Source organism: Dromiciops gliroides, chromosome 4 (assembly GCF_019393635.1).
Source record: "Dromiciops gliroides isolate mDroGli1 chromosome 4, mDroGli1.pri, whole genome shotgun sequence".
NCBI classification, from domain to species: domain Eukaryota; kingdom Metazoa; phylum Chordata; class Mammalia; order Microbiotheria; family Microbiotheriidae; genus Dromiciops; species Dromiciops gliroides.
In genome coordinates, this window is record NC_057864.1 from 477,161,770 (window position 1) to 477,182,855 (window position 21,086).

Sequence of the window (21,086 nt, forward strand, 5' to 3'; positions counted from 1 at the left end):
TTAAGTGACTTGCCCAGGGTCACACAGCTAGTGAGTGTCTGAGGCTGGGTTTGAACTCAGGTCCTCCTGAATCCAAGGCTAGTGCCTTATCCACTGCGCCACCTAGCTGCCCCCCAGTCGTTCTTATATATATTCTCGCCACTGGACCCAGATGGCTCTGGAGGAGAGAGTGAGGCTGGTGACTCTGCACAACCCTCCCTCACTTAAATCCAATTCACCTACAAGGGTGTAAGTCCTTTGGGCTAACACAGGCTTCTTAACTGTTTTTGTATCATAGACTTCTTTGGCAGTCTAGTGAGACCTCTTCTTAAACCAAGTTTTTTAAATGTATAACATAAAACAATAAGATTGCAAAGGAAGTAATAATATTGGCATACAGTAATCAAAATCTCACACAGCTGATAAATATCAGAGGTAGGATTTGAACCTAGGTCTTCCTAATTCTAAATCCACCTCATAGTCCTCTACCCATCAAGCCTCTCATCTTGGATAGATACAAGGAACTGATACAAATATATAAGGTCAAGGTCCATTCCCCAATAGAAAAGTGATCAAAAGATATAAACAATTAGTTTTCAAAACAAAACAAAAAAAGAAATCCAAGTGATCGATAACCATATTTTTTTAAATGCCCCAATTCACAGAAATGAAATGAAACATTTCACTAAGAAAGAAATGGGGGGAAACACTAAGTTTCACCTCATGCCCATCATAGGATTCAAGATTTCAGGTTGGCAGAGCTCTTAAAGGTCATCAAGCCCAACCTGGTCACTTTATAGATGAGGAAGCTGAACCCTATCGAGATGGAGCGACTTGCTTGGGGATGCACAGGCAAGGCAGGATTCACCTCCTGGTATTCCTGACTAAATCTTGCAGTCTATCCACTATATGTCACTGCTTCCTTGAGACTGAGGAAGATGGCAAAAGATGAAAATGGTAGATGTTGGCAACACTGCGGAAAGACAAGTAGGTTCCCAGTACCACTGTGGTTGGTGCTGTGAATTAATCTAAGAGTTCTGGAAAACAATCTGGAGTTATACTAAGTACGAAAAAAATCAATAAACTATAAATACCCTCTGACTCAGCCATAATTCTAATAGGCATATGGCCCCAAAAAGGTCAGAGATAGAGTAATGTCCTATTTATACAAAAACAATTTTTGGTAGTTGAATAGAACTGGAATGGGAAAGTGTGTCCAATAGTTAGGGAATGGCTGAGCAAATGTGGGCAGATCATAGGATTATAGAGCTGGAAACAAGTCAGAAGTCAGTGAGTCCAACCCCCTTATTTTATAGAGGACAAAATGGAGGTCAAGGGTTTTGCCCAAGGTCACACAGCAAGTAAGTGGCAGAGCCCAGATTCAAACCCAGGTCCTTGGAGGGCACCACCCTGACTCCTCTGCATGAAAATCATGCCATAAGTTGTCCCATAAGAAATGAAAGAATATTGCCCATGCTGTCAGACATAGTCACTGTGTCAATTGACTTTGCCAAGCTGCTTTCTCCTTTCATTATAAGGGATGACTCAATGGTTGTGGGAGAGGGATATTTTGGAAATGAAAGTGCTGTAGGAACAAAATTCATCAATTAATGACAGCTAGAGGAAAAGCAATAGCAAATATGAAGTCACAGAGACTTCTATGAACTGATAGAAAGAGAAGTAAGCAGAAGCAGGAGAACGAAAATATAGACAAAAAAAAACATTGAATGACTCCTGAACTCTGATTAGTGCAAGGGCCAATGGTGACTTAAAGAGGATCTGTAAGTAAGTATGCTTGGCCCCTCCCTACAGAAAAGGAGCATCTTCAGATCTGACTGATGCATTGATTTATTTTGTCTGACTATACTTGTTTTGTTTATTTGTGGTGGGGTTTTTGTTGTTGTTGTTTGCTTTTTGCTTTGTTTGTTGTTTTTTTTTTTCGGGGCAATGAGAGTTAAGTGACTTACTAGGGTCACACAGCTAGCAAGTGTCAAGTGTCTGAGGCTGGATTTGAACTCAGGTCCTCCTGACTCCAGTGGGGAAAAGAAGACTTTTCAGACCACCTTGCCTTTTGGGAGCTATACCGGAGCCCAATTTGCCCTTCCATTTCCCAGAACCCCACTGCTGCTGGCTCCACCTTCTTTCCAACCATGCTTCTCTGCCTGAGCGGTGGCTCTATTCACTGATGTTCCTCTTGCTTCTTGCTGCCATCTGCTGGAATCATTCAGCTGCAACAGTTTCTTTGTGAGGCTTCATTGCTAATGTTAGGATGTTATGGAAATCAAGCCACAAGCATGACTACTCCAGGCATTTGAAAGGGTCCTTCAAGTATTGCCAAATATTGTTTTTAAAAAAGTACTCCATCTCAGCTGGAAATCCCTCAGCCCTCCTTCCTGGCTGGGTTGGGATGAATAATATTTCTCCACTCTTTTATGACCATAGTAGTTAGTCTGGGCCAAGAAAATCACAGTGAGGCTTCCATAGACCTCCAGGAAGCCCTTAGCAATGATGTCGATAAGAAGGCCCTGAGCTGGTAACCTTGGTCCTACGTTGCAGCTGCCACAGCAAATTTCCTTGTTTCCCTTACAAATGAAGAACTAGGGAATACAAATCATCCACTGACTCCCTTTCATTATAGAGCATGGAAAGGATTTCTGAAAAGTGGAAATATGTGGCATATCTCTGTCAGTTATCATTAGGGAATAATCTTCAAATCTCCAGAGATGGGGAAATTGCAGTCCTGAGAATTTTTGTTTCCAGGAATTGGGGCAAATTCATCCAAGCCCCACATAAAGCCCTTCCATTAATTGTGAGCTGAGTATTGACAGATATGACTATAAAAGAGCACAACTATGTCATGTGGCTTACAGTAATCAGATTCTTTACTTCAGTACCTGAGTCAGAGGTACTGGGTTTGAATCCTTGTGCTACTTACTACCTGTGTGACTTTGGGCAAGTCATTTAATCTGAATTGTTATCAGTTTATTCATCTGTAAAATGAATGGAGGTGGGGAGCATCTAGGTGGTACAGTGGATAAAGCACTGGCCCTGGATTCAGGAGAACCTGAGTTCAAATCTGGCCTCAGACACTTGACACTTACTAGCTGTGTGACCCTGGGCAAGTCACTTAACCCTCATTGCCCCACCAAAAAAAAAAAAAAAGAATGGAGGTGGAGTAGATGGTCCCTTGCAGTGCTAAAGCTACTCTATGATCAGTGAGTAAAGGGATAATCTGAGAAATTTCATTAGTTCCCACATGCCTCTAACTTGATTCTTAACCCGGAGTCTGTGAACATAAAATTTTTTTGGTAATAACTGTATTTCAATGTAATTGGTTTTCTTTGTAATTCTATGTATTTTATTTTATGCATTTAAAAACATGATTCTGAAAAGGGGTCCATAGGCTTCATCATATGGATCCCTCCAAAGAAGAGTCCATGGCACAAAAAAGGTTATGTGTTCCTGCTCTGGACTGATGCTTAGAATTGTGGCTTAATAGTGAGAGCATAGCCAGTGAGTTCTGTTGAATAATCAGATACCTCCATGACCCTGATTAGGAGGTATATATAGGCAGCTTCACTAATACACAGTGCCCCCTGGTGGTGAGACATAGTGTGTGTGTGTGTGTGTGTGTGTGTGTGTGTGTGTGTGTGTGTGAGAGAGAGAGAGAGAGAGAGAGAGAGAGAGAGAGAGAGAGAGAGAGAGAGAGAGAGAGAGGATGGATGGATGGATAGGTAGGTAGGTAGGTAGATAGATAGATAGATAGATAGATAGATAGATAGATAGATAGATAGATAGATAGATAGATAGATAGATGGATGATAGATACAGGTTTGATGTCAGGAAAAACTCAGTTGGAGGTGTATTATCATAGTAGTAATGGTAGTAGTGCCATTTATCTAATGCTTTAAGGTTTTCAATTCACTTTACACGTTAATCAAACATCTATTAAGCACTTACTTTGTGCCAGGCACTGTGCTGGAGATACAAAAAGAGGCATAAAGCAGCCCCTTCCCTCAAGGTACTTGAAAAATAATGGGGAAAATATGCAAATATATACAAATATATACAAAATATATACAAAATATATACAAAAAATATATACAAAGCAGGCTATATATATGTGTGTGTGTGTGTATATATATGTATATATACATATACATATATGACAAATAGGAAATAATTAACAGAGGGAAGACACTAGAATTAAAAGGAGTTAGTTGTTAGTTCATTTGATCCTTGCAACAACCCTGGAAGGTAGCTCCTATTATTATTGCCATTTACAGATGGGGAAATCATGGTAGGCAGAGGTTATGTGACTTGTCAAAGGTCATATGTCTGGTAGATGTCTGACGTCCTATTTGAACTCAAGTCTTCCTAACTCAAAGTCCAGGGATTTCTTCATTATATCACCTAGCTAAAGTAGAGTGAATTACCTAGGGAGCTAGCTGACAGTTTTTCTCTGGACATCCTCTTAAAATCTAGCTACTTCTAAGTCTCTTTTGGTCAGGGTCCCATCATGCCTCCTAATTGTAGGTATTTGCCAAAGGTTTGTCCTGAGTCTTGTTCTCTTCTCCCTCTACTTTCTTTTTTTTTCCTTGATAGTATTTTATTTTGTTTTCCAATTACATGTAAAAACTGTTTTCAACATTCAATTTTGTAAGATTTTCAGTTCCAAATTTTTCTCCCTCTCTCCCTTCCCTCCCCCTCTTCAAGATGGCAAGCAATCTGATATGTTTTATGTGTGTGTATATATAGATATGTATATATAGGTTTGTATATATAGGTATGCATATATACATACCTATATATACACCCACAAACATGTTATACATAGTTCCATTTTAGTCATGTTGTAAAAGAAGAATCAAACCACAAGAAAGATAAAAATAACAACAACAAATAAAGCGAAACTAGTATACTTTGATCTGCATTAAGACTACATAGCTCTTTCTCTGGATGTGGAGAGCATTTTCCATTATAAGTGTTTTGGAATAGTCTTGGATCATTGTATTGCTGAGAAGAGCTAAGTCTTTCACAGTTGATCATCATACATTGTTGTTGTTATTGTATACAATGTTCTCCTGGTTCTGCTCACTTCGCTCATCATCAGTCCACTAAATCTTTCCAGGTTTTTCTGAAACCTGCTTCTTGCTCATCATTTCTTATACCACAATAGTATTCCATCACATTCATATAACACAACCTATTTAGTCATTTCCCAATTTATGGGCATCCCCTCAATTTCCAATTTTTTGCCACCACAAAAAGAGCTGCTATAAATATTTTTGTACATGTGGGTCCTTTCCCCCTTTCTTTATAATCTCTTTGTGGGGCAGCTAGGTGGCGCAGTGGATAGAGCACTGGCCCTGGATTCAGGAGGATCTGAGTTCAAATCCAGCCTCAGACACTCAACGCTTACTAGCTGTGTGACCCTGGGCAAGTCACTGAACCCCAATTGCCTCACACCAAAAAATAAAAAATAAAAATATAATCTCTTTGGGATATAGACCTAGTAGTAGTATTGCTGGGTCAAAGGGTATGCACAGTTTTAAAGTCCTTTGGGCATGGTTCCAAATTGCTCTCCAGAATGATGAAGTTCACAACTACACCAGTAATGTATTAGTGTTCCAATTTTCTCACATCTTCTCCAACATTTATAATTTTCCTTTTTTTGTTATATTAGCCAATCTGATATGTGTGAGGTAGAACCTCAGAGTTATTTTAATTTGCATTTTTCTGATCAATAGTGACTTAAAGCATTTTTTCATATGACTGTAGATAGTTTTAATTTCTTCATCAGAAAACTGCCTCTTCATATCCCTTTTCCATTTCTCAATTGGTGAATGATTTATATTCTTATAAATTTGATTTTGTTCTCTATATATTTTAGAAATGAGGCCCTTATCAGAAGCATTGGCTGTAAAAAAATTATTTCCCAACTTTCTGCTTTCCTTCTAATCTTGGTTGCATTGGTTTTGTTTGTGCAAACCCTTTTTAATTCAATGTAATCAAATGTATCTGTTTTTGCATTTTATAATGTTCTCTATCTCTTGTTTGGTCATACATTCTTCCCTTCTCCATAGATCTGAGAGGTAAACTATTCCTTGCCTCTCATATCACCTTTTATGTCTAAATCATGTACCAATTTTGACCTTATTTTTGTATGTGAGGTAAGGCCCTTTATACTTTCTCCCTTGGTAACTTCATCAGGTCCTTTGGGTATAACTGTCATCCCTCCGAAGATAATTCCTTTATCCATATAGACAGCCTTTTTCTTCTCTAAGCTACAGTTTCAGATCATCTAGTGGACATTTGCGGGATGTCCTGTAGTTATATTAAAGTCATAAGTCTCAAACTGAACTCAATAACTTTTCCCCAAACCCTCTGCTCTTCCAAACAATCTTATTTCTGTCAAAGACACCACCTTCCTCCCAGTGTCTCAAGTTGATAATCTTGGCATTATTCTGGATTCCTCATTGTCCCACCCCAAGTATCCAATCACGACCTCCATAACATCTGCCCTACTCTACTCTACTGGCACACCTTTTTGAGACCCTCATTGCTTCTCACCTAGATTATTGTGACAGTTGCCTAACTAGTTTCTCTGATTGAGTCTCTCACCACTGAACTCTGCTACCAAAATAATTTTCCTTAAGGACAGAGCTGACCTTGTGATTCTCCTTCTCAGTAAACTCCCTATTGCCTCTAGGATAAAAAAAAAATCCTCAATAAATGAATGAATGAAGAGATGAATTCCTCTATTGGGCTTTTAAAGTGCTACAGGAAGGAGTACCGACCTATCTTGTCAGCATCGTCGGATGTCACGCTCACTTCACACTCTTCATTCCTTCCAGACTGGCCTTCTCTTTGTTCTGGAACACGACACTATCCCCCAGCTCCATGCCTTTGTCCTGATGCTCCCTCTTTTCTTGCGCCTCAGGAAATCCCTCTCTTCCTTGAAGATGCATCCCTGGACCCGTTTCTGCTGCTCCTCCTCTACCTCCCCCTCCCCGTCTGCCATTGCTAGAGCCCGCCCTCCCAGACTACCTGGTATTTAACGACTTTGTATATTATATATGTATTATATACACACACACATATCTACATATATATGTACACACACGTGTATATATTTTTATACTGTATATATTTTCATATGCACTTGTCTCCCTCATTAGAAAGTCAGCCCCTTAGGGTAGGGATTTCTTTGTTACTACCATCCACGGTCCCTGGCACACAGTAGGCACTTAATAAATGCTTGTTAATTGGATAACCGTTTGTCAGGTATACGGTAGAAGAGATCCTTGTCTTGTTATGAGTGGCCTGGAAAGTTCTGTGTTAATTAATAAATATTCTTAATATTAATAACATTCAACTTTGAGATCCTGGGATTCCACGGAACAAAGGGCGCATCTCTCCCCCCCCCCCCCCCCATAAAATCGCTGTCCAGCTGGACAGCCCCTGAGTCTGTAGCGGGAGGGAGGCAGGCGCAAGCGCAGTTCGTGCAAGGTAAGCCCCCCCGCAGCTCGCCCCAGGGGAGGTGTTCCTCGGACTCTTTATCCTTGGGCAGAAAACCTGTCCCACCCCGACCCAACCCACCCCCCGCGCAGGCGCACCAGCTGCCTCGGCATACACAGCCATGTTCCTTCAAGGCAGGCCCCAACCTAGTCGTGCGCATGCACATCAAACTGCTCTGGGAGAAGGCTCGCAGAAGCGGTCCGTGCGCAAGCGCCCCAGCCTGCTTAGCGCGCGTCGCTCCGGCTCCTAAGGGGCGAGGCTTCAGGGTGGCTTCCCCACCCTGGTCGCCTGGGCGACGGGCCCGGCTGCCCGGAAGCAGACCGAAGGACTTGGAGCCGAAGGCGGAAGTGGTTGCGGCGCGAGCTCGGGGAGAATGGCGGCGGGGGCGGCCGTGGCGGCGGGGGCGGCTGCCGGGGGAGGCCGGTGCCCCGAGGTACCGTCCGCCTCCTTCCTCACGGCGCTACTGTCCCTGCTCGTGTCCGCGCCCCGACTCCTGCTGCCGCCCCCGCCGCCGCCGCCCGGGGAGCCCGAGGTGCCGCTGCCCCCCTCGGGCCTAGCCCTGCGGCCTGCGGCCTTGCGGCGAGACTGGGAAGGTGAGAGAGCTGTCGCCCCTTGCCGGGCCCCGCCCCGGGGGAGGGGGGGTTCCATGACCCCCTCCCCCACTCCCGCACCCCGCCCTAACTCCGAGCCCTGCCCCTCCCCCACCTGTCACCACAATCCACGCCCCTCCCCCCCTCCAGCCGCACATCCCCACCCCGCGATCGCGATCCATCCTCGCCCTTCCCCCATCCCGACCTTCGGACAGCCCCGCCCCTCCGTCACCTGTCAACCACACATCCACGCCCCCACACTTCGGCCGCCCCCAACCCCGTCATCCCCTCATCCCGACCCCAAACCACTCATCTTCGTCCTTCTTCCCTTCCTATGAACTCGCTCTCCTTGACCCCCTTGGCTGCCCACTCCCACCCTGTCACTCATCCCCCCATCTCGTTCGCTCCCTCCCACATCCTCCTGCCTCATCCTTCCTCTAGGCCCACCCCGTGCCTTTCTCCATTCATCCATCCCCCTCCTTTATCTTCGTCACATCCAGCCCCACTCCACCCTCTCCATCCTTACCGAAATTAGAGCCTGCCCTCTTCACCCATCTCCCTCTAGCTTACTCCTCCCTTATCCCTCACCCAGTCCTTTCCGCCCATCCATGCCACTCCAACCCCGCCCGCATGCCTGTCTCCCCTTAGGAAGTCCACTTCATTCCTGTCTCTCACGAAATCATCTCTGCCCTTTCCATTCTCTTGCCCATCCTCAACTCTGAAAGGACTGAATGAGTAGGAGTCCATCTTCTTCATGCTCCCTGTCCAGGTACCTGTTGTCCACTTCATACTAGAGGTAGGCAGTACCACCTCACCTGCTGGTGCAGAGCACTAGCTAAAGCTATTCTGTCCTTCTCCTGTTTACAGTTCACACCTTCCATTGATTAGAGGAAACAAAAATGTTGACTTAAAGACACCCCCTGGGCTGTAGGTTGTTGGAGGGAGTAGGAAATAGGGAATTCTTGGTGGATTTTAAGCTCCTGTTTGATTTAAGGATTTTTGAGAAGGGCATTATTTGCTATCCCTTCTCTACATAGATCCTTGTCCTAGCAAGGCCAGTGGACATTTGCAAGACTGGACCAAGCACTCCCGGAAGATGCGTGGTAGCCCCACTGATATTGTTCCTAAGTATTTCTCCAGCCTTGAGAGCTGCCACCTGGTCATTTTCATGGTCATTTTTTTTCTTCCTTAAACAGTTGCTATGTGAGGAGAGGTCAGAATAACCTCAGCTGAGGAGACTGGCACACAGTGACTTACCCACTCAGTCCCCCCTGAAGCAATCATAATTAATTGAACCTCATACCCCTGGGAGGTAGGTCAGCACCTGGCAGACCCAGACTTCCCTGTGCCAAAAATGTGGTTTGCTTCACTTGAGGAATGGAGGTGCTTGGAGGTGAAAGACTGGTTGAGTCCAGGACAGAGGAGGGCTTAGAACCATCTGCCCCTGCCTTCAGTCCTCCTCACAGTTGGGCCATTGCCCTTGGTTTGCTTCCTCATTATCCTTCTTGACCACCCTCTTCCAGAGAGCCCCACCCTTGTCTCCCTAAACCAATGGCCTTCTCAGTTCACAGGCTGGTAACCTACATTCTGGTCTATGAGCATCCTCTCTCCTTGCTCTCGGGCCTCGTCATCATCTGGCGCTTTGCTGGCAGCTTTGAGAAGAGCGTAGGCACTGTGCGCCACAGTTTCTTCACCCTGGTCTTCGCTTTCTTTTCTGCCCTTCTCTTCGTTCTCCTGGAAACCCTCTGGGCTCTGGCTGGCTTTGGAGGGGTAGAAGACCCCAGGGGCTTCACTCCAGTGGCTTTTGCCATGTTGGGTGTCAGCTCCATCCGTACTAGAATGAGAAGAACTTTGTTCTTTGGGGTCCCCGTGTCTGCCTCGGTGATACCTTGGATTCTGTTATTTGCCTCCTGGTTTATCCCCCAAACCTCTTTCCTCAGCAACATCTGTGGACTCTTCATTGGCTTTATTTGTATCCTTATAAAAAGGGGGCTTAGTGAAAAGTGGAACGTGCTAGTCTTGGTGGGCAGGGCAGTGCAGTAAGTGGAGAGTGGGCTGGATTCCCCGATTAATACTGGGGTGCAGCCTGGAGTAACTCCCTTATCCTCTCTTCCTTCCTGCTTTATAGGGGATTGATGAAGCTGACTGATACCAAGAGGAAGGATGTGAGGCAGATGAGGGTGCGTCCTTTGAGCTTTTAAGGAGAGTCGTCCTGCCCAGTCAGTAAGCATTTATGAATCTCCTCCCGTGCTAGGCACCAAAGACAGACAAAAATGAAACTACTGCAGTTCTCAGGGAGATTCTGTTCTATCAGGGGAGACGGCAGGTACCCAAATAGGTAACTCCTAGGGGAGGGGCACTAGCGGACGTTTTGGAGAAGGCCGCTGCTTGAGATTTTCAGGAGGGGAGCCCAGCAAGTAAGGAGGGCCTTCCTGGGATAGGGGTCAACCCATGCAAAGGCCTACAGACAGGAGAGAGGGCATGCCTGTGGGCCCATTTGGACTGGACCCTAGAATGTGTTTGCGATCAGTCTAGAAAGGGAGACTGGAGGTGGTAGGGAGTCATGGGAGCCTTGTGCTCTAGGCCCATCACTTTGGTGCCAGTGTCATGTCAGTATTTATTACGTGCCTACTGCGTGCCAAGCCCTGTGCTGAACACCAGCGATAAAACAATCCTGAGGGCAACAGGGAGCCATTGACGTGAATCGACTGGGGCTGGGAGGATGCTGTGAGCAGGCTTGCCCTTGAGGAAGATCGATTTGACAACTGAGTCGAGGATGGATTGGAGTAGGAACAGGCTGAAGGCAGGGAGACTAGCCAGCTGACCATTGCAGTATTAGGTGATTGAGAGCCTGCACTGGGGTCAGGGCAACCTCCAGGGAGAGAAGGGGGCATATGTGAGAGAAGTAACAAACGGTAGAAATGACAGGACGTGACAATGAATGGATGTGGGGTCAGCGAGAGAGGGAGGAGCTGAAGACAACCCCTGAGTTCATGGGAAAGTTAGGGAGAGGGAAGGGTTTGGGCAAAAAGGCATCAAATTCCAATTTTGACATGTTGAGTTTAATTAAGATGTCTACTGGACATTCAGTGTTGGTAGCTGGAGATAGAAAACTAGAGGTCAGCAGAGAGGTTAAGAACCAGATCTAGATGAGAGAATTATCAGCATAGAAGCAATTGTTGAATCTGTGGGAGATGAGGCCATCACCAAATGAAATCATACAGAGGGAGAAGAATAGAGGGCCCAGGACAGAGCCCCAGCAGACAAAGATCCAGGAAAGGAAACTCAGAAGGAGTGGTCAGACAGGTGGGAGGAGAATCAGGAAGGAGGGGTGTCATGGAAGCCTCCAGAGAAGAGAGGGTCAAGAAAAAGGAACACTGGGACAGCTGGGTGGCGCAGTGGATAAAGCACCGGCCCTGGATTCAGGAGGACCTGAGTTCAAATCTGGCCTCAGACACTTGACACTTACCAGCTGTGTGACCCTGGGCAAGTCACTTGACCCTCATTGCCCTGGGGGAAAAAAAAAAGGATCTTTAACCCTGTCCGAGGTGGTAGAGACGAAGCACTGAGAAAAGTCCGTTGGATTTGATTACGAGACCTTTGGTGACTTTGGAAAGAGCAGTGATGAGGGACAGTAGAAAAAGGAACGGTGACATCAGAAGAGAATAAATAAGAGGAAAGGAAGTAGAGGCACCTGTCGTGGGTGGCCTTTGCAAGGAGAGTAGCCACAAAAAGGAGCAGAGATGCAGACCCATAGTGGAGGTGGGTGGGTCAAAGGGGCATTTTTCAAGAATGTTTATAGGTAATAGGAAAGCAACCAGCAGACCGGGAGTGATTGATTGGAGGTTAGTGAGAGAGGGGGGCATGATGTCCTCATCAAGGCCAGCGACCTCATTCTCTGAGACTTCTCCAATAGAGATCTACTGGAGAAGCCTCAGAGAATGAGGGTGCTGGCCTTGACAAGGAGAAGGGTCACTCGGGATAGTGGAAGGAGATGTCTGAGAGAAAGAAGGTTTGAAAAGAAGGTTTGAGAGAATGGAAGGTTTGAGGGGGGATAAAGGGATTTGGAGAAGCCACTGTCGTGGGGGGACAGTGAGCCGATTGGGGAAGTGTAAAGGGATTCCCTGCTTCGAATTGTGTAGCATCAATACGTGGTGGACCCAAGGAGCACAGTTTGGTCTGTTTCACCAGCTTGGGTTACTTGGGGCAAGTGACCAGGAGCAAAAGCCTCCAATGGTGGGACTAATGCTGGGGTTTATTTAGCAGGATAAAATCTTCAATAGGACATTGTGCAATACACTGGTTCACCCAGGGGTGGGATTGGGGAAGAGGAGGTGGAACTAGTACAAGTCTGATGGCCTGAGAAGAACTGGGACTTGTGAGGACCAAGAACAGGGCTTAGAGTTGAAAGGGAAGAGTGGACTAACAACATGAGATAAAGGAATTCAGAGCTCATGAACATAGATGTGAAACACTTGTGCATCATAGCAAGATCAAAGGTGTGGTCTGCCATCTTGGTTGCTGTGGTAGGCATAAGTTCCATTTGGATTAAGAAATGAGGCTATTTGAGGGGGTATGTTGTGGTCCCCTAGGATGAAGAATATAAATTGCAGAAGGGAGAGACTGGATGCAGAGAGGTTAATTAGTAGCCTATTGAGATGGTCCAAGTAAGAAGAGTGAGTGGAAATAAAGGGGCAGATGAGAAATTTGGATCAGACTTGGCAAATAGCTGGATGGATGTAGGTGAGAAAGATTCCAAAGCTGGGGCACTGGAAGGATGGTGGCATTCAGCAGAGGCTAGGGAAGTTTAAATGAGATCTGTTCAGGCATGTAGAGTTTGAGCCTCTCTTGGATCATGCAGTTTGGAGTGTTTAATAAGCAGATGGTTACGCAGAGCTGGCTGTCTAGAGCTGAGAGTCTTTTCCAGGGAGATGATAATTGAATCCATGGGAACTGATGAGATGAGAGAGAGGAGGACCCGGAACAAAGCCTTGCTCTGCACCCACTCTTAGGGGCTGAGGTCCAAATGATGATCCGAGAAAGAGCAGGAGTGGGCAGGCAGGAAGAGCTGCTCAGACAGAGTAGTTTCCCAGCAGTTCAGGGGAGCGTGTCTAGGAGGGAGAGGAAAGTCAAAAGTATCAGAGGCTACAGAGAAGTCATGAGGCCTGAGAAAAGCCTGGTTTTGCCAGGGACAAGATGGCTGGTAAATTGGGCTGGAGCAGTTTGAGTCAAGTGAAGGGTGGGAGCAATATTTCAAAGGGTCTGGTAGTGAATGAGAGAAGAATAAAGAAAAAGCAACAAGTATAAACAGCTTTTTCTAAGAATTTGACTGAACACAAGGACAGAGCTTGAAAGTGTGGTGGGGTCAAGGGAGAATGTTTTGAAAGGGAGGGAGAGAAGGGTCTATTTATAGGCTGCAAGGATAGAGGAAGTTATATTTGCAAGAGAATGATTGTGAGGCTGCCTGCCAGAGGATCCTCCTATGTAATCATTTTTTCCAGGGCCTTTCCCCCGACTGGAGCTCTTCAAAGCTCATTGTGTATTCAAGGACAGAGTATGCACCTGCCTCCACTTCTCCCTCCTTCCCCTCTGGGAAGCCTCAGAACAGGCTAAATTGGCCTCTCTTTGGGGTCTGGATGGGCCATTGCCCTCAGGGGAATCCGACTGAAATAACCAAACCCTCATGTCCAGCTCATTCACTCCTGTTCCCTAATTGTCCTCTACAGAAGAAAGTCTTCTTAGGAAAAGTGCTTCCATCCAGGCCAGTCATTGTCCAAATGGGGACCCCTTGGGGTCCTAAAGCCAACTATTTTCATAATAATACTGAGACGTTTTAATTGCTAATTTGATAAAGATTAGTAGGTATAATTCACATAAACAAAGCTCTTTGGGGATCCTCAGTAATTTTTAAGAGCAGAAGGGGGCTCTTAGACTAAAAGGTTGGAGATCTGTTTAGCTTCTGAGTCCCAACTGATTGATAGTTTACATACACGGGTGGGATGAGGGAGGGTGGCACATGATACTTGCGGCCACTCTTCCGTCTTGTACTAGAGTGTGCTCTCTTATGGCCTGATGGAACATGGGGCCTTTTATCTGTAAGCGGGTTGGATGGAGGCAGCCCCAGACTCAACTGGTAGCTCTACCCCATCCTAGTCTAGCTCATCTCTCCCTGACCCTCAGAGTTGGGAGAGATTAGAATTAAGCAAATACATTTACAATCTAGTTGGAGGGACATGCACACAAATCATTTTCATACAAGTTAGGACATAAATAGCCAACCTAGAACTAGCAGGTCCTGGGTCTAGTCAGACCTCTGATATACTGACTGTGTGACCCTGGGTGTGTCATTCGCCAGTGTTCTAAGATGATAAGTTGCAGAGATGTTGCCAGCCTGAGTCTTCATCTGGAAGCACACCATTGCAGTGAAATCGGAGGTCTAGCCCCTGTCCAGAGGTTATGGGAGAGATAAATGGCATTCTGAGAGACTTGAGAAAGGAGAGACCAGAGAAAGCTTACACGGAGAAGGTGACAGCCCTTGAAGAATTTCTCCAGCTAGAAACGGGGAAGAGAGCTGGCGGAGGCGCCAAGTGAGGGAGATTGTCTAAGTGGGAAGGTCAAGGCAAGTGCCAGATCAGCCATGAGATTTGGCTGGAGGGGGCAAGTCAGCCAAATGAAGCAGAAAAAAAGCCTGCCGGCCCTTGGGGAAGGCCTGTGATGCTGATCCTTTGAGGACTATTTCTTAGGTAATTGGAAAGAGCTAATGCAGATTGATGAGTAATTAGAGAGAATCACTGGAAAGTTTACTCTCCATCAATAAGTCATTTTAAAATTACACAGAAGGAAACAGGTATGCTGGCAGGCAGGGCACTGTGGGAACTGCCATGTTAGATGTAAAGCTTACTTTAAAAAAGCTGGGTGGAACAGCGATTCTTGTTTGCATACGCAGGCTTCTTTGCTTTGCACACGGACGTGTGTTAATGATTATCAGATTTATAATAAAAGATTGCACTGTTTAGGGAGACTCCAGTTAGGTGACTTGTCATAGACCAGGTGAGGAAGGATGAAGATTTGAGTGAGGGGCCATTGAGTGGACTGGGAGAGGAAGGATTTACAAAACTTGGAATGTGCATATCAGTAGGACAGGAATTAACCTGGGCCTGGGTGCTCAGGAGACTGGTGAGGGAAGTGGGGATGGGGGGGTGTTGTGAACCTGTGGAGTTGGATGTTCTGGTGGGACATCGAGGTGGGGAGGTGTCCATCTGGAAGATAAGGGTGTGCATTGTAAGCTTAAGGAGAGAGATTAATGCAGGGACACCAGTTGGGAGCATCTACTCAGAGGTAATAGTTGAAGCCAGTAAAATGAATGAAGATGCTTGAGGGTGATAGAGAAGCCCAAGGGAAATCTTGGGGAACCAGCTACATTCTGAATCAGGAGTTCTTCCCTCCTGCCCTGGAATTTTCCTGTTAGCACCAACACGCGTTTGCCCTCACCCACATCTCCCTACCCCCTCACAAATGGGCAGAAGCGTGGCCATGACATCTTCCTGTCCTGTGTTCCAGCCCAGTTAGATCACAGATGTAGATGTGGAAGGAACCTCAGAGACGATCTAATTCAACCGTATTTCTAGAGAAGGAAACGGGTTCCAAGAAGGGCCTGGCCTCCACAGAGTCCCCCAGCTCAGGGCATCTAGCCCAGGCCTTCTTCCTGTACACTCAGCTAGCCAACAGTTCTCTTGTTTGCCCTGTTGATCTGTATTCCCCCTCCTCCCCTCGTTCCCCCACGGCCCCAGCAATGATCCTCAATCATAAATAATTTTGTAGAGAAGGGATTTTTTGCCAGTTGTGGTGGATGATACAACCCCGGGTTGGGTCAGGGACAGGCACCTGAGGGGGGAGTGCGTTAACATGGTAGCTGGGCAGCAGCAGCTTGCTGACTGGGTAAGAGTTCAGGGAGTAGCCCAGGCCAGCACCCAGGGGAGGTGGGCTCTGATGCATTCTGGGATGGTTCACGTCCACTCAAAGACAGGAGAAGGCTTTCAGGGCCCTCCGAAAAGTAGTGGGGACTTTCCAGCTCCCCTTGCACTGCTGCCTAATGTCAGTTGTTGTAGGATCTGGTCAGGGGGTCAACTCGTTGGGGATCCATTGCGGGCCACACTGAGTAGAGTTAGAGAGGATGGGATAGCTCTGATCCTCTCCCTCTGCCTAGCTTCACACCCTAACATGGGATCCCTGTGCCAGCACACAGTGGGGCCAAGAAGTTTCATCCGGTTATTGTTGAGGGAAGACACTCCTTTAGACTCAGGAGTCAGGACGTCCAAGGATCTGTAATTTCATTGTGTGCCATGAAGATGATCAGAGGTGCACGACAGGGTGACTTAAGTCTTTGAGAACTGCTCGAGGGGAATTTGAAGCCCCAGGTCTTGCTGACTCCTAACCTGGCCAAGTTCTGTCTGCTTGACCAGTAAACTTGAGAGCACTAAACCAGCACAAGTGCTTCTCCTGGGATGGGGAGCATTTTAGGGCCTCCACCACATGCTTTCACTATTCTTAACCCACTGCTTCAGATGGGCTTGGTTACTGCTCATACTTTGATCTCTCCGAGTCAGTTGCACTGAAACTAGATCAGAAGTTCCCCTTCAGTCTGTTGAGGCGGGCCACGGTGCTCAACTACGTTTCAGGATCTTCAGCTGAAAGAAGAGCTGTGCAGACCAGGAAGTAAGTAGCTGACCTTCCCGGGTGTGGTTGGTGTGGCCTCTGGGTAAGGGGAGTGGGGATGGATGAGGACTATGGGGTCCACCTCTGGGACTGGGGGCTTTGGAAACCTGTGCCAGGACGTCCTAGTCTTTGATGAGTCTCGTGAAAGCCCTGGGAGAAGAGGGGGGGATTCAGAAATGCTCCAGTGCACTCTGAACCAAATCCTGAGGTGGACGAAGCAGGAAAAACCCAGGCTGAGGTTTGGGACGTGTCTGCCTTCCTCTGGAGCGGCCTCCACCCCTTCAGTGGGTTGGGTTTCGAGGCAGGTGAGTAGGTTAGCAGTGGGGACAGGCAGTGGAATGCTTTCCTGACAACTGCCTTCCTGCCCTGTTCTGATCCTCTCTGGGCTAGAGTATGTGCAGAATTTTTCTCCTGTCTCCCCAGCAGCAGCCTTTTTTTTTTTCAAATCCTGACAAAAGAGCCAAGTGGGTATACCCCTTGGCTCCGTAAGCCCATCACTGTGGGCCACGTGGGGCACATGGCCGGCTAGTGGGTCCTGGACTCCAAGACCCTGGCTGAGTCGGGGACTCCTCATTCCTCATTGCCCAACAAGCTTTGGCAGTGTGGGCCATGAGACCCTCTCCCTGTGGGAGCAGGGAGGGGAAGAAGAGCAGAGCAAACTTGTCCACTATACTTCTGGTTCCTAACTCTGGGAGTGAGCCTGGAGGGAGGAGACCCTTAAAATGGCCGGCTCCACTTGGGTTTGTGGCTGAATTTTTGTTCCTATTCCCCCTTTTCCCACAGCCGGACAGTCTGGCTGCATGTGAGTAGGTCGAGCTTCCAGAAACTCTCAAATTCCTTTCTCCTTGTCCCTTGAGAAGTAATGGGGCTGGTCAGCTTAGTTACAGACCTAAAGCCAATGACTGGCTGCCAGTTGCTGCTTCCCCCACTGATTCATGGGACCTCGAGGAAGCCACCACCTTCTCTGGGCCTCTCTCCCATTATGGAGACCTCCTGTTCTCTACATTTGGCAATGAGGAGTAGTCGGTGAAAAGGACCATCAAACTGCATTCACAAAACATTATATAGATATAGATATGTCTCTGTATCTATACCTATATATTCATATATATATATAAAAGCCCCTGGGCACTGGCATATTGATGTGTATGTCTATAGCCTAAATATATACTAGTACCCAAGGACTTGATCCCCTTTTCTTTTTGGAGCTATTTGTACTTATCAGTGTCAAATGTAATGACTACTTCTTTCTCTTGGCCCATTTTAGGATTAATCCAGTCCCAGGATCCTACCCTACACAGAGTTATCACTCTTACCCCATGCCGACCCTCCAGGTCATTCAGATGCAGCAACATGACAACACCCAGAGATTGGGACCCTGGCCAAACAATGATGCTAGAAGCCCACCTGCCCCACCTCCCTACCACTCAGCTTCTGGCCAGTGTTATGTACAGAGCCCCTTGGGCTTTGCTCCTGTCTCCTCTAACTTGTACCCCGCTGTCTCCTGCCCTTCCCAGGGGAGCTGCCCGCCACAGCCTCCAGTCTGCCAAGGGCCAGGGCAGCCGATCCTGGGGGACAGCGCAGTCTCAGCGCTCGCGGAGGGGTCAAGGGTCCAGGTGCAATGACAACCTCTCGAGGAGAGCAGCCTCGACTCACCACATCTGAGTCCTTGTCCCGTCCACCAGGAGACTTCACGGGTGAAGGCACCACAGCATCCTGTCCCTTCTGGGCTAAAGCTCCTGTGTGGCCACTGGTTGCTTCTCTTTGCATTTCTCTTTGATGTTTTGTGTAATAGCTCTTGTGTGTGTGTACCTTTGCCCTTCATCTCTCAGACCATCACACCACGTTCTCCCAACCTTTTCTGGCCTACAGCTAATGAGCTAGGTCAACAGAAATTTTATAGTAAAGCATGATCCCTGGGAGTTTGGACCAATGTACTGTGTTAATTATTTTTTATTAAAAATATAAAGATCCAACACAGGTGCTTGACGCTTGGTTTCTTTTTTAGTTGGTTGAGAAGGAGGGCTAGAACACTGAACCCTGGCCAGAGGGCACAACCTGGCTTGGAGGGGCTCAGGGAGGGCTCATTACCAGGATTGCATTGACAGAAGTAAAATCCCCAGCCCAAGAAGGGAATGATTCTCTGTTTACTCGAGGCTTTGCCGTCTGCGGTTTTATCTTCAGGAAAGACTGGAAAGAGCAGGGATCAATGTAGGGCACTTTTCCTTTGATTAATTCAGACTTGTTTGTCTTATTAACAGTAGGTTACTTTATTCTCAACGAAAGAGGAAGTTCCTCCAGGCTTGGAAGAGGGAGGTATACAGAAGCAACTACAAACTTCTAAGGGTTGAAAATTGGCAGTGGACCCTGTTAGCTGAGACATCTGCCAGAGGAGAGAGGGGCTTCCCTTCCCATCTTGCTTGCTTGCTTGCTTGTTCTGGTCCGCCAGGATGTGTAATAGACTTCTGGGTGGAGCTCTTGGAAAAACATCTTTCTGTTCCCTGGGCTCACTTGATTCAAGACAGGTGAGCTGGGATGGGTTTCTAGTCATCCCCATCTGGATTCCTAATCAGGCTGGCGTCTGTACCGATGGAGGCAACAACACTAACCATGGTGGAGACAGGCCAGTCTTCCCCAAAAGACCCAACTGGGTCTGCCTCATGCTAGCATGAGCTAGCCTGGATGCAGTTGTGTATGGGGCCATTTCCTCCTAGAGCAGAGGTTTAAGGAAAGGCCAGAGCCCTGCAAAAGGGCAGTTCTCCGAACAAGATATTTGCTGGGGCTGGGGGTGGGTCAGGGTTCCCCTAGGGAAAAAGAATAAGCAAGGAGTTGTCTGACACTGTCCTTCCCCATCTCACCCTTAATGCCTGTGTAATTTAAGATTCTAAATGTGGATTCTAATCTGTTCCCCCAGTTTTGGGGGAAACTGACTAAAATCACTGATAAAACAAGTTTAGGTTTTTAAGGGTTTATTGAAAAATAGAAAGAGAAAGAGAAAGATTGAGAACAGAATTCCAACAGCCTGGCATTCCTATCTTTCCTCAAATTTCCTGTGAAGTCCTTTGCAGCCGCCACCACCATCAAGTCAGGAACCCAAAAAGAGACAGAACTCTCTGCGCAGGCCCTCCTTCCTCCTTCCTGTCTCCTCCCAGAAAATTGGAGGCTCCTCAAGTTGATTGGCTGGTAGCCTTGATAGACAGCACCCATGAGCAAACATCACTTCCTGACGCCAAGGAAAAGCCACATGGCCTTGCCTTCTGAGGCATTTTCCTCATGGTGGAGCTTTCCTATAGTCAGTCTCCAGTAGGTGGCATCATTCCAATCATTACATGTCCCATAACCAAGGGTGATACCAGTTAGGGGGAGCTGAGAGAGACATGACTGCATCTTTGGATATAGCAAGCACAAGGAAATATTTGACTCGGTTGAAAGGAATAAAGCCTTTTTTCTTTGTTTTACTGATGCTTTTAAAAATATATCCTTGGGACAGCTAGATGGCGCAGTGGATAGAGCACCGGCCCTGGATTCAGGAGGACCTGAGTTCAAATCCTACCTCAGACACTTGACACTTCCTAGCTGTGTGACCCTTACTGCCCCGCAAAAAAAAAAAATACATCCTTGTCATGTGCCCATTTCCCCCTAGTAGGACCCTTCCTTGTAGCAACTGAATGGAACAAAACAAATTTGAATCCTTTGGCCACTTGTGAAATGTCTGCTAAGAAGCAAAGGGATGCTCCCCTCACTGCAGTTCCTGACCTCGAGATGAAGCACTGTATGGTTCACAGTTCTGAGTCTTTCGGCGTTGGTTTCTTTGACATTCTTGTGGATATGACATAACATTGTGCTCCTGGCTCTGCTTCCTTAGATCTATTCAGACAGGTCTTCCCAAGCTTCTCCAAATTTCTCATTATGACTCAATAATATTCTCTCACATTTATAGAACACAATTTATTCTGCCTTTGGCCATTCAACCTCACCTACTTTGCATCTCCTTTGCTGATGCAGAAGTGCTCACTGAATGAATATGGGAGGGGATACATGTGTGGATAAATCTCTGTTATCTATCTTCCATCTATCTCTCCTGTCATTTATCTATCAGTCTCGATCATCTATCCTGTTCTCTCCATCCCTCTATCTCTCGTATCACCCATCCATCTATATCTTTGTCTGTCTGTCTGTCTATCATCTATTGCCTTTCCCTCTGTACTTGACTACCTGCAAGTATCTGCCTAGTATCATTCCAGATTTTCCAAAACGGGCCAGTTCCCACAGCTCTCCCAA

The 21,086-nt window shown here is 46.8% G+C and overlaps 1 protein-coding gene across 2 annotated transcripts; it reads left to right on the forward strand.

The window, feature by feature from the left end:
* Positions 1 to 7,720: 7,720 nt before the first annotated feature.
* RHBDD2 (rhomboid domain containing 2) lies at positions 7,721 to 18,783 on the forward strand. 2 transcript variants are annotated; one of them, XM_044002002.1, is made up of 4 exons: positions 7,721 to 8,093; positions 9,655 to 10,062; positions 16,655 to 16,805; positions 18,073 to 18,783. In XM_044002002.1, the coding sequence occupies exons 1-4, from the start codon at positions 7,874 to 7,876 to the stop codon at positions 18,428 to 18,430; spliced, it is 1,137 nt and encodes a 378-aa protein (XP_043857937.1). In that variant the 5' UTR covers positions 7,721 to 7,873; the 3' UTR covers positions 18,431 to 18,783. The 2 variants fall into 2 exon arrangements, with proteins under 2 accessions (XP_043857937.1, XP_043857938.1); XM_044002003.1 differs by having other exon boundaries at positions 7,726 to 8,093; positions 18,323 to 18,783.
* The last annotated feature ends 2,303 nt before the right edge of the window (positions 18,784 to 21,086 follow it).

Bases quoted from the DNA above. Each gene is read 5' to 3' on its own strand.
- RHBDD2 (XM_044002002.1), top strand. From the start codon at position 7,874: ATGGCGGCGGGGGCGGCCGTGGCGGCGGGGGCGGCTGCCGGGGGAGGC. The intron at 8,094-9,654 runs GTGAGAGAGCTG...TGGCCTTCTCAG, and splicing joins CTTGCGGCGAGACTGGGAAG to TTCACAGGCTGGTAACCTAC. The intron at 16,806-18,072 runs GTAAGTAGCTGA...GGCCCATTTTAG, and splicing joins AGAGCTGTGCAGACCAGGAA to GATTAATCCAGTCCCAGGAT.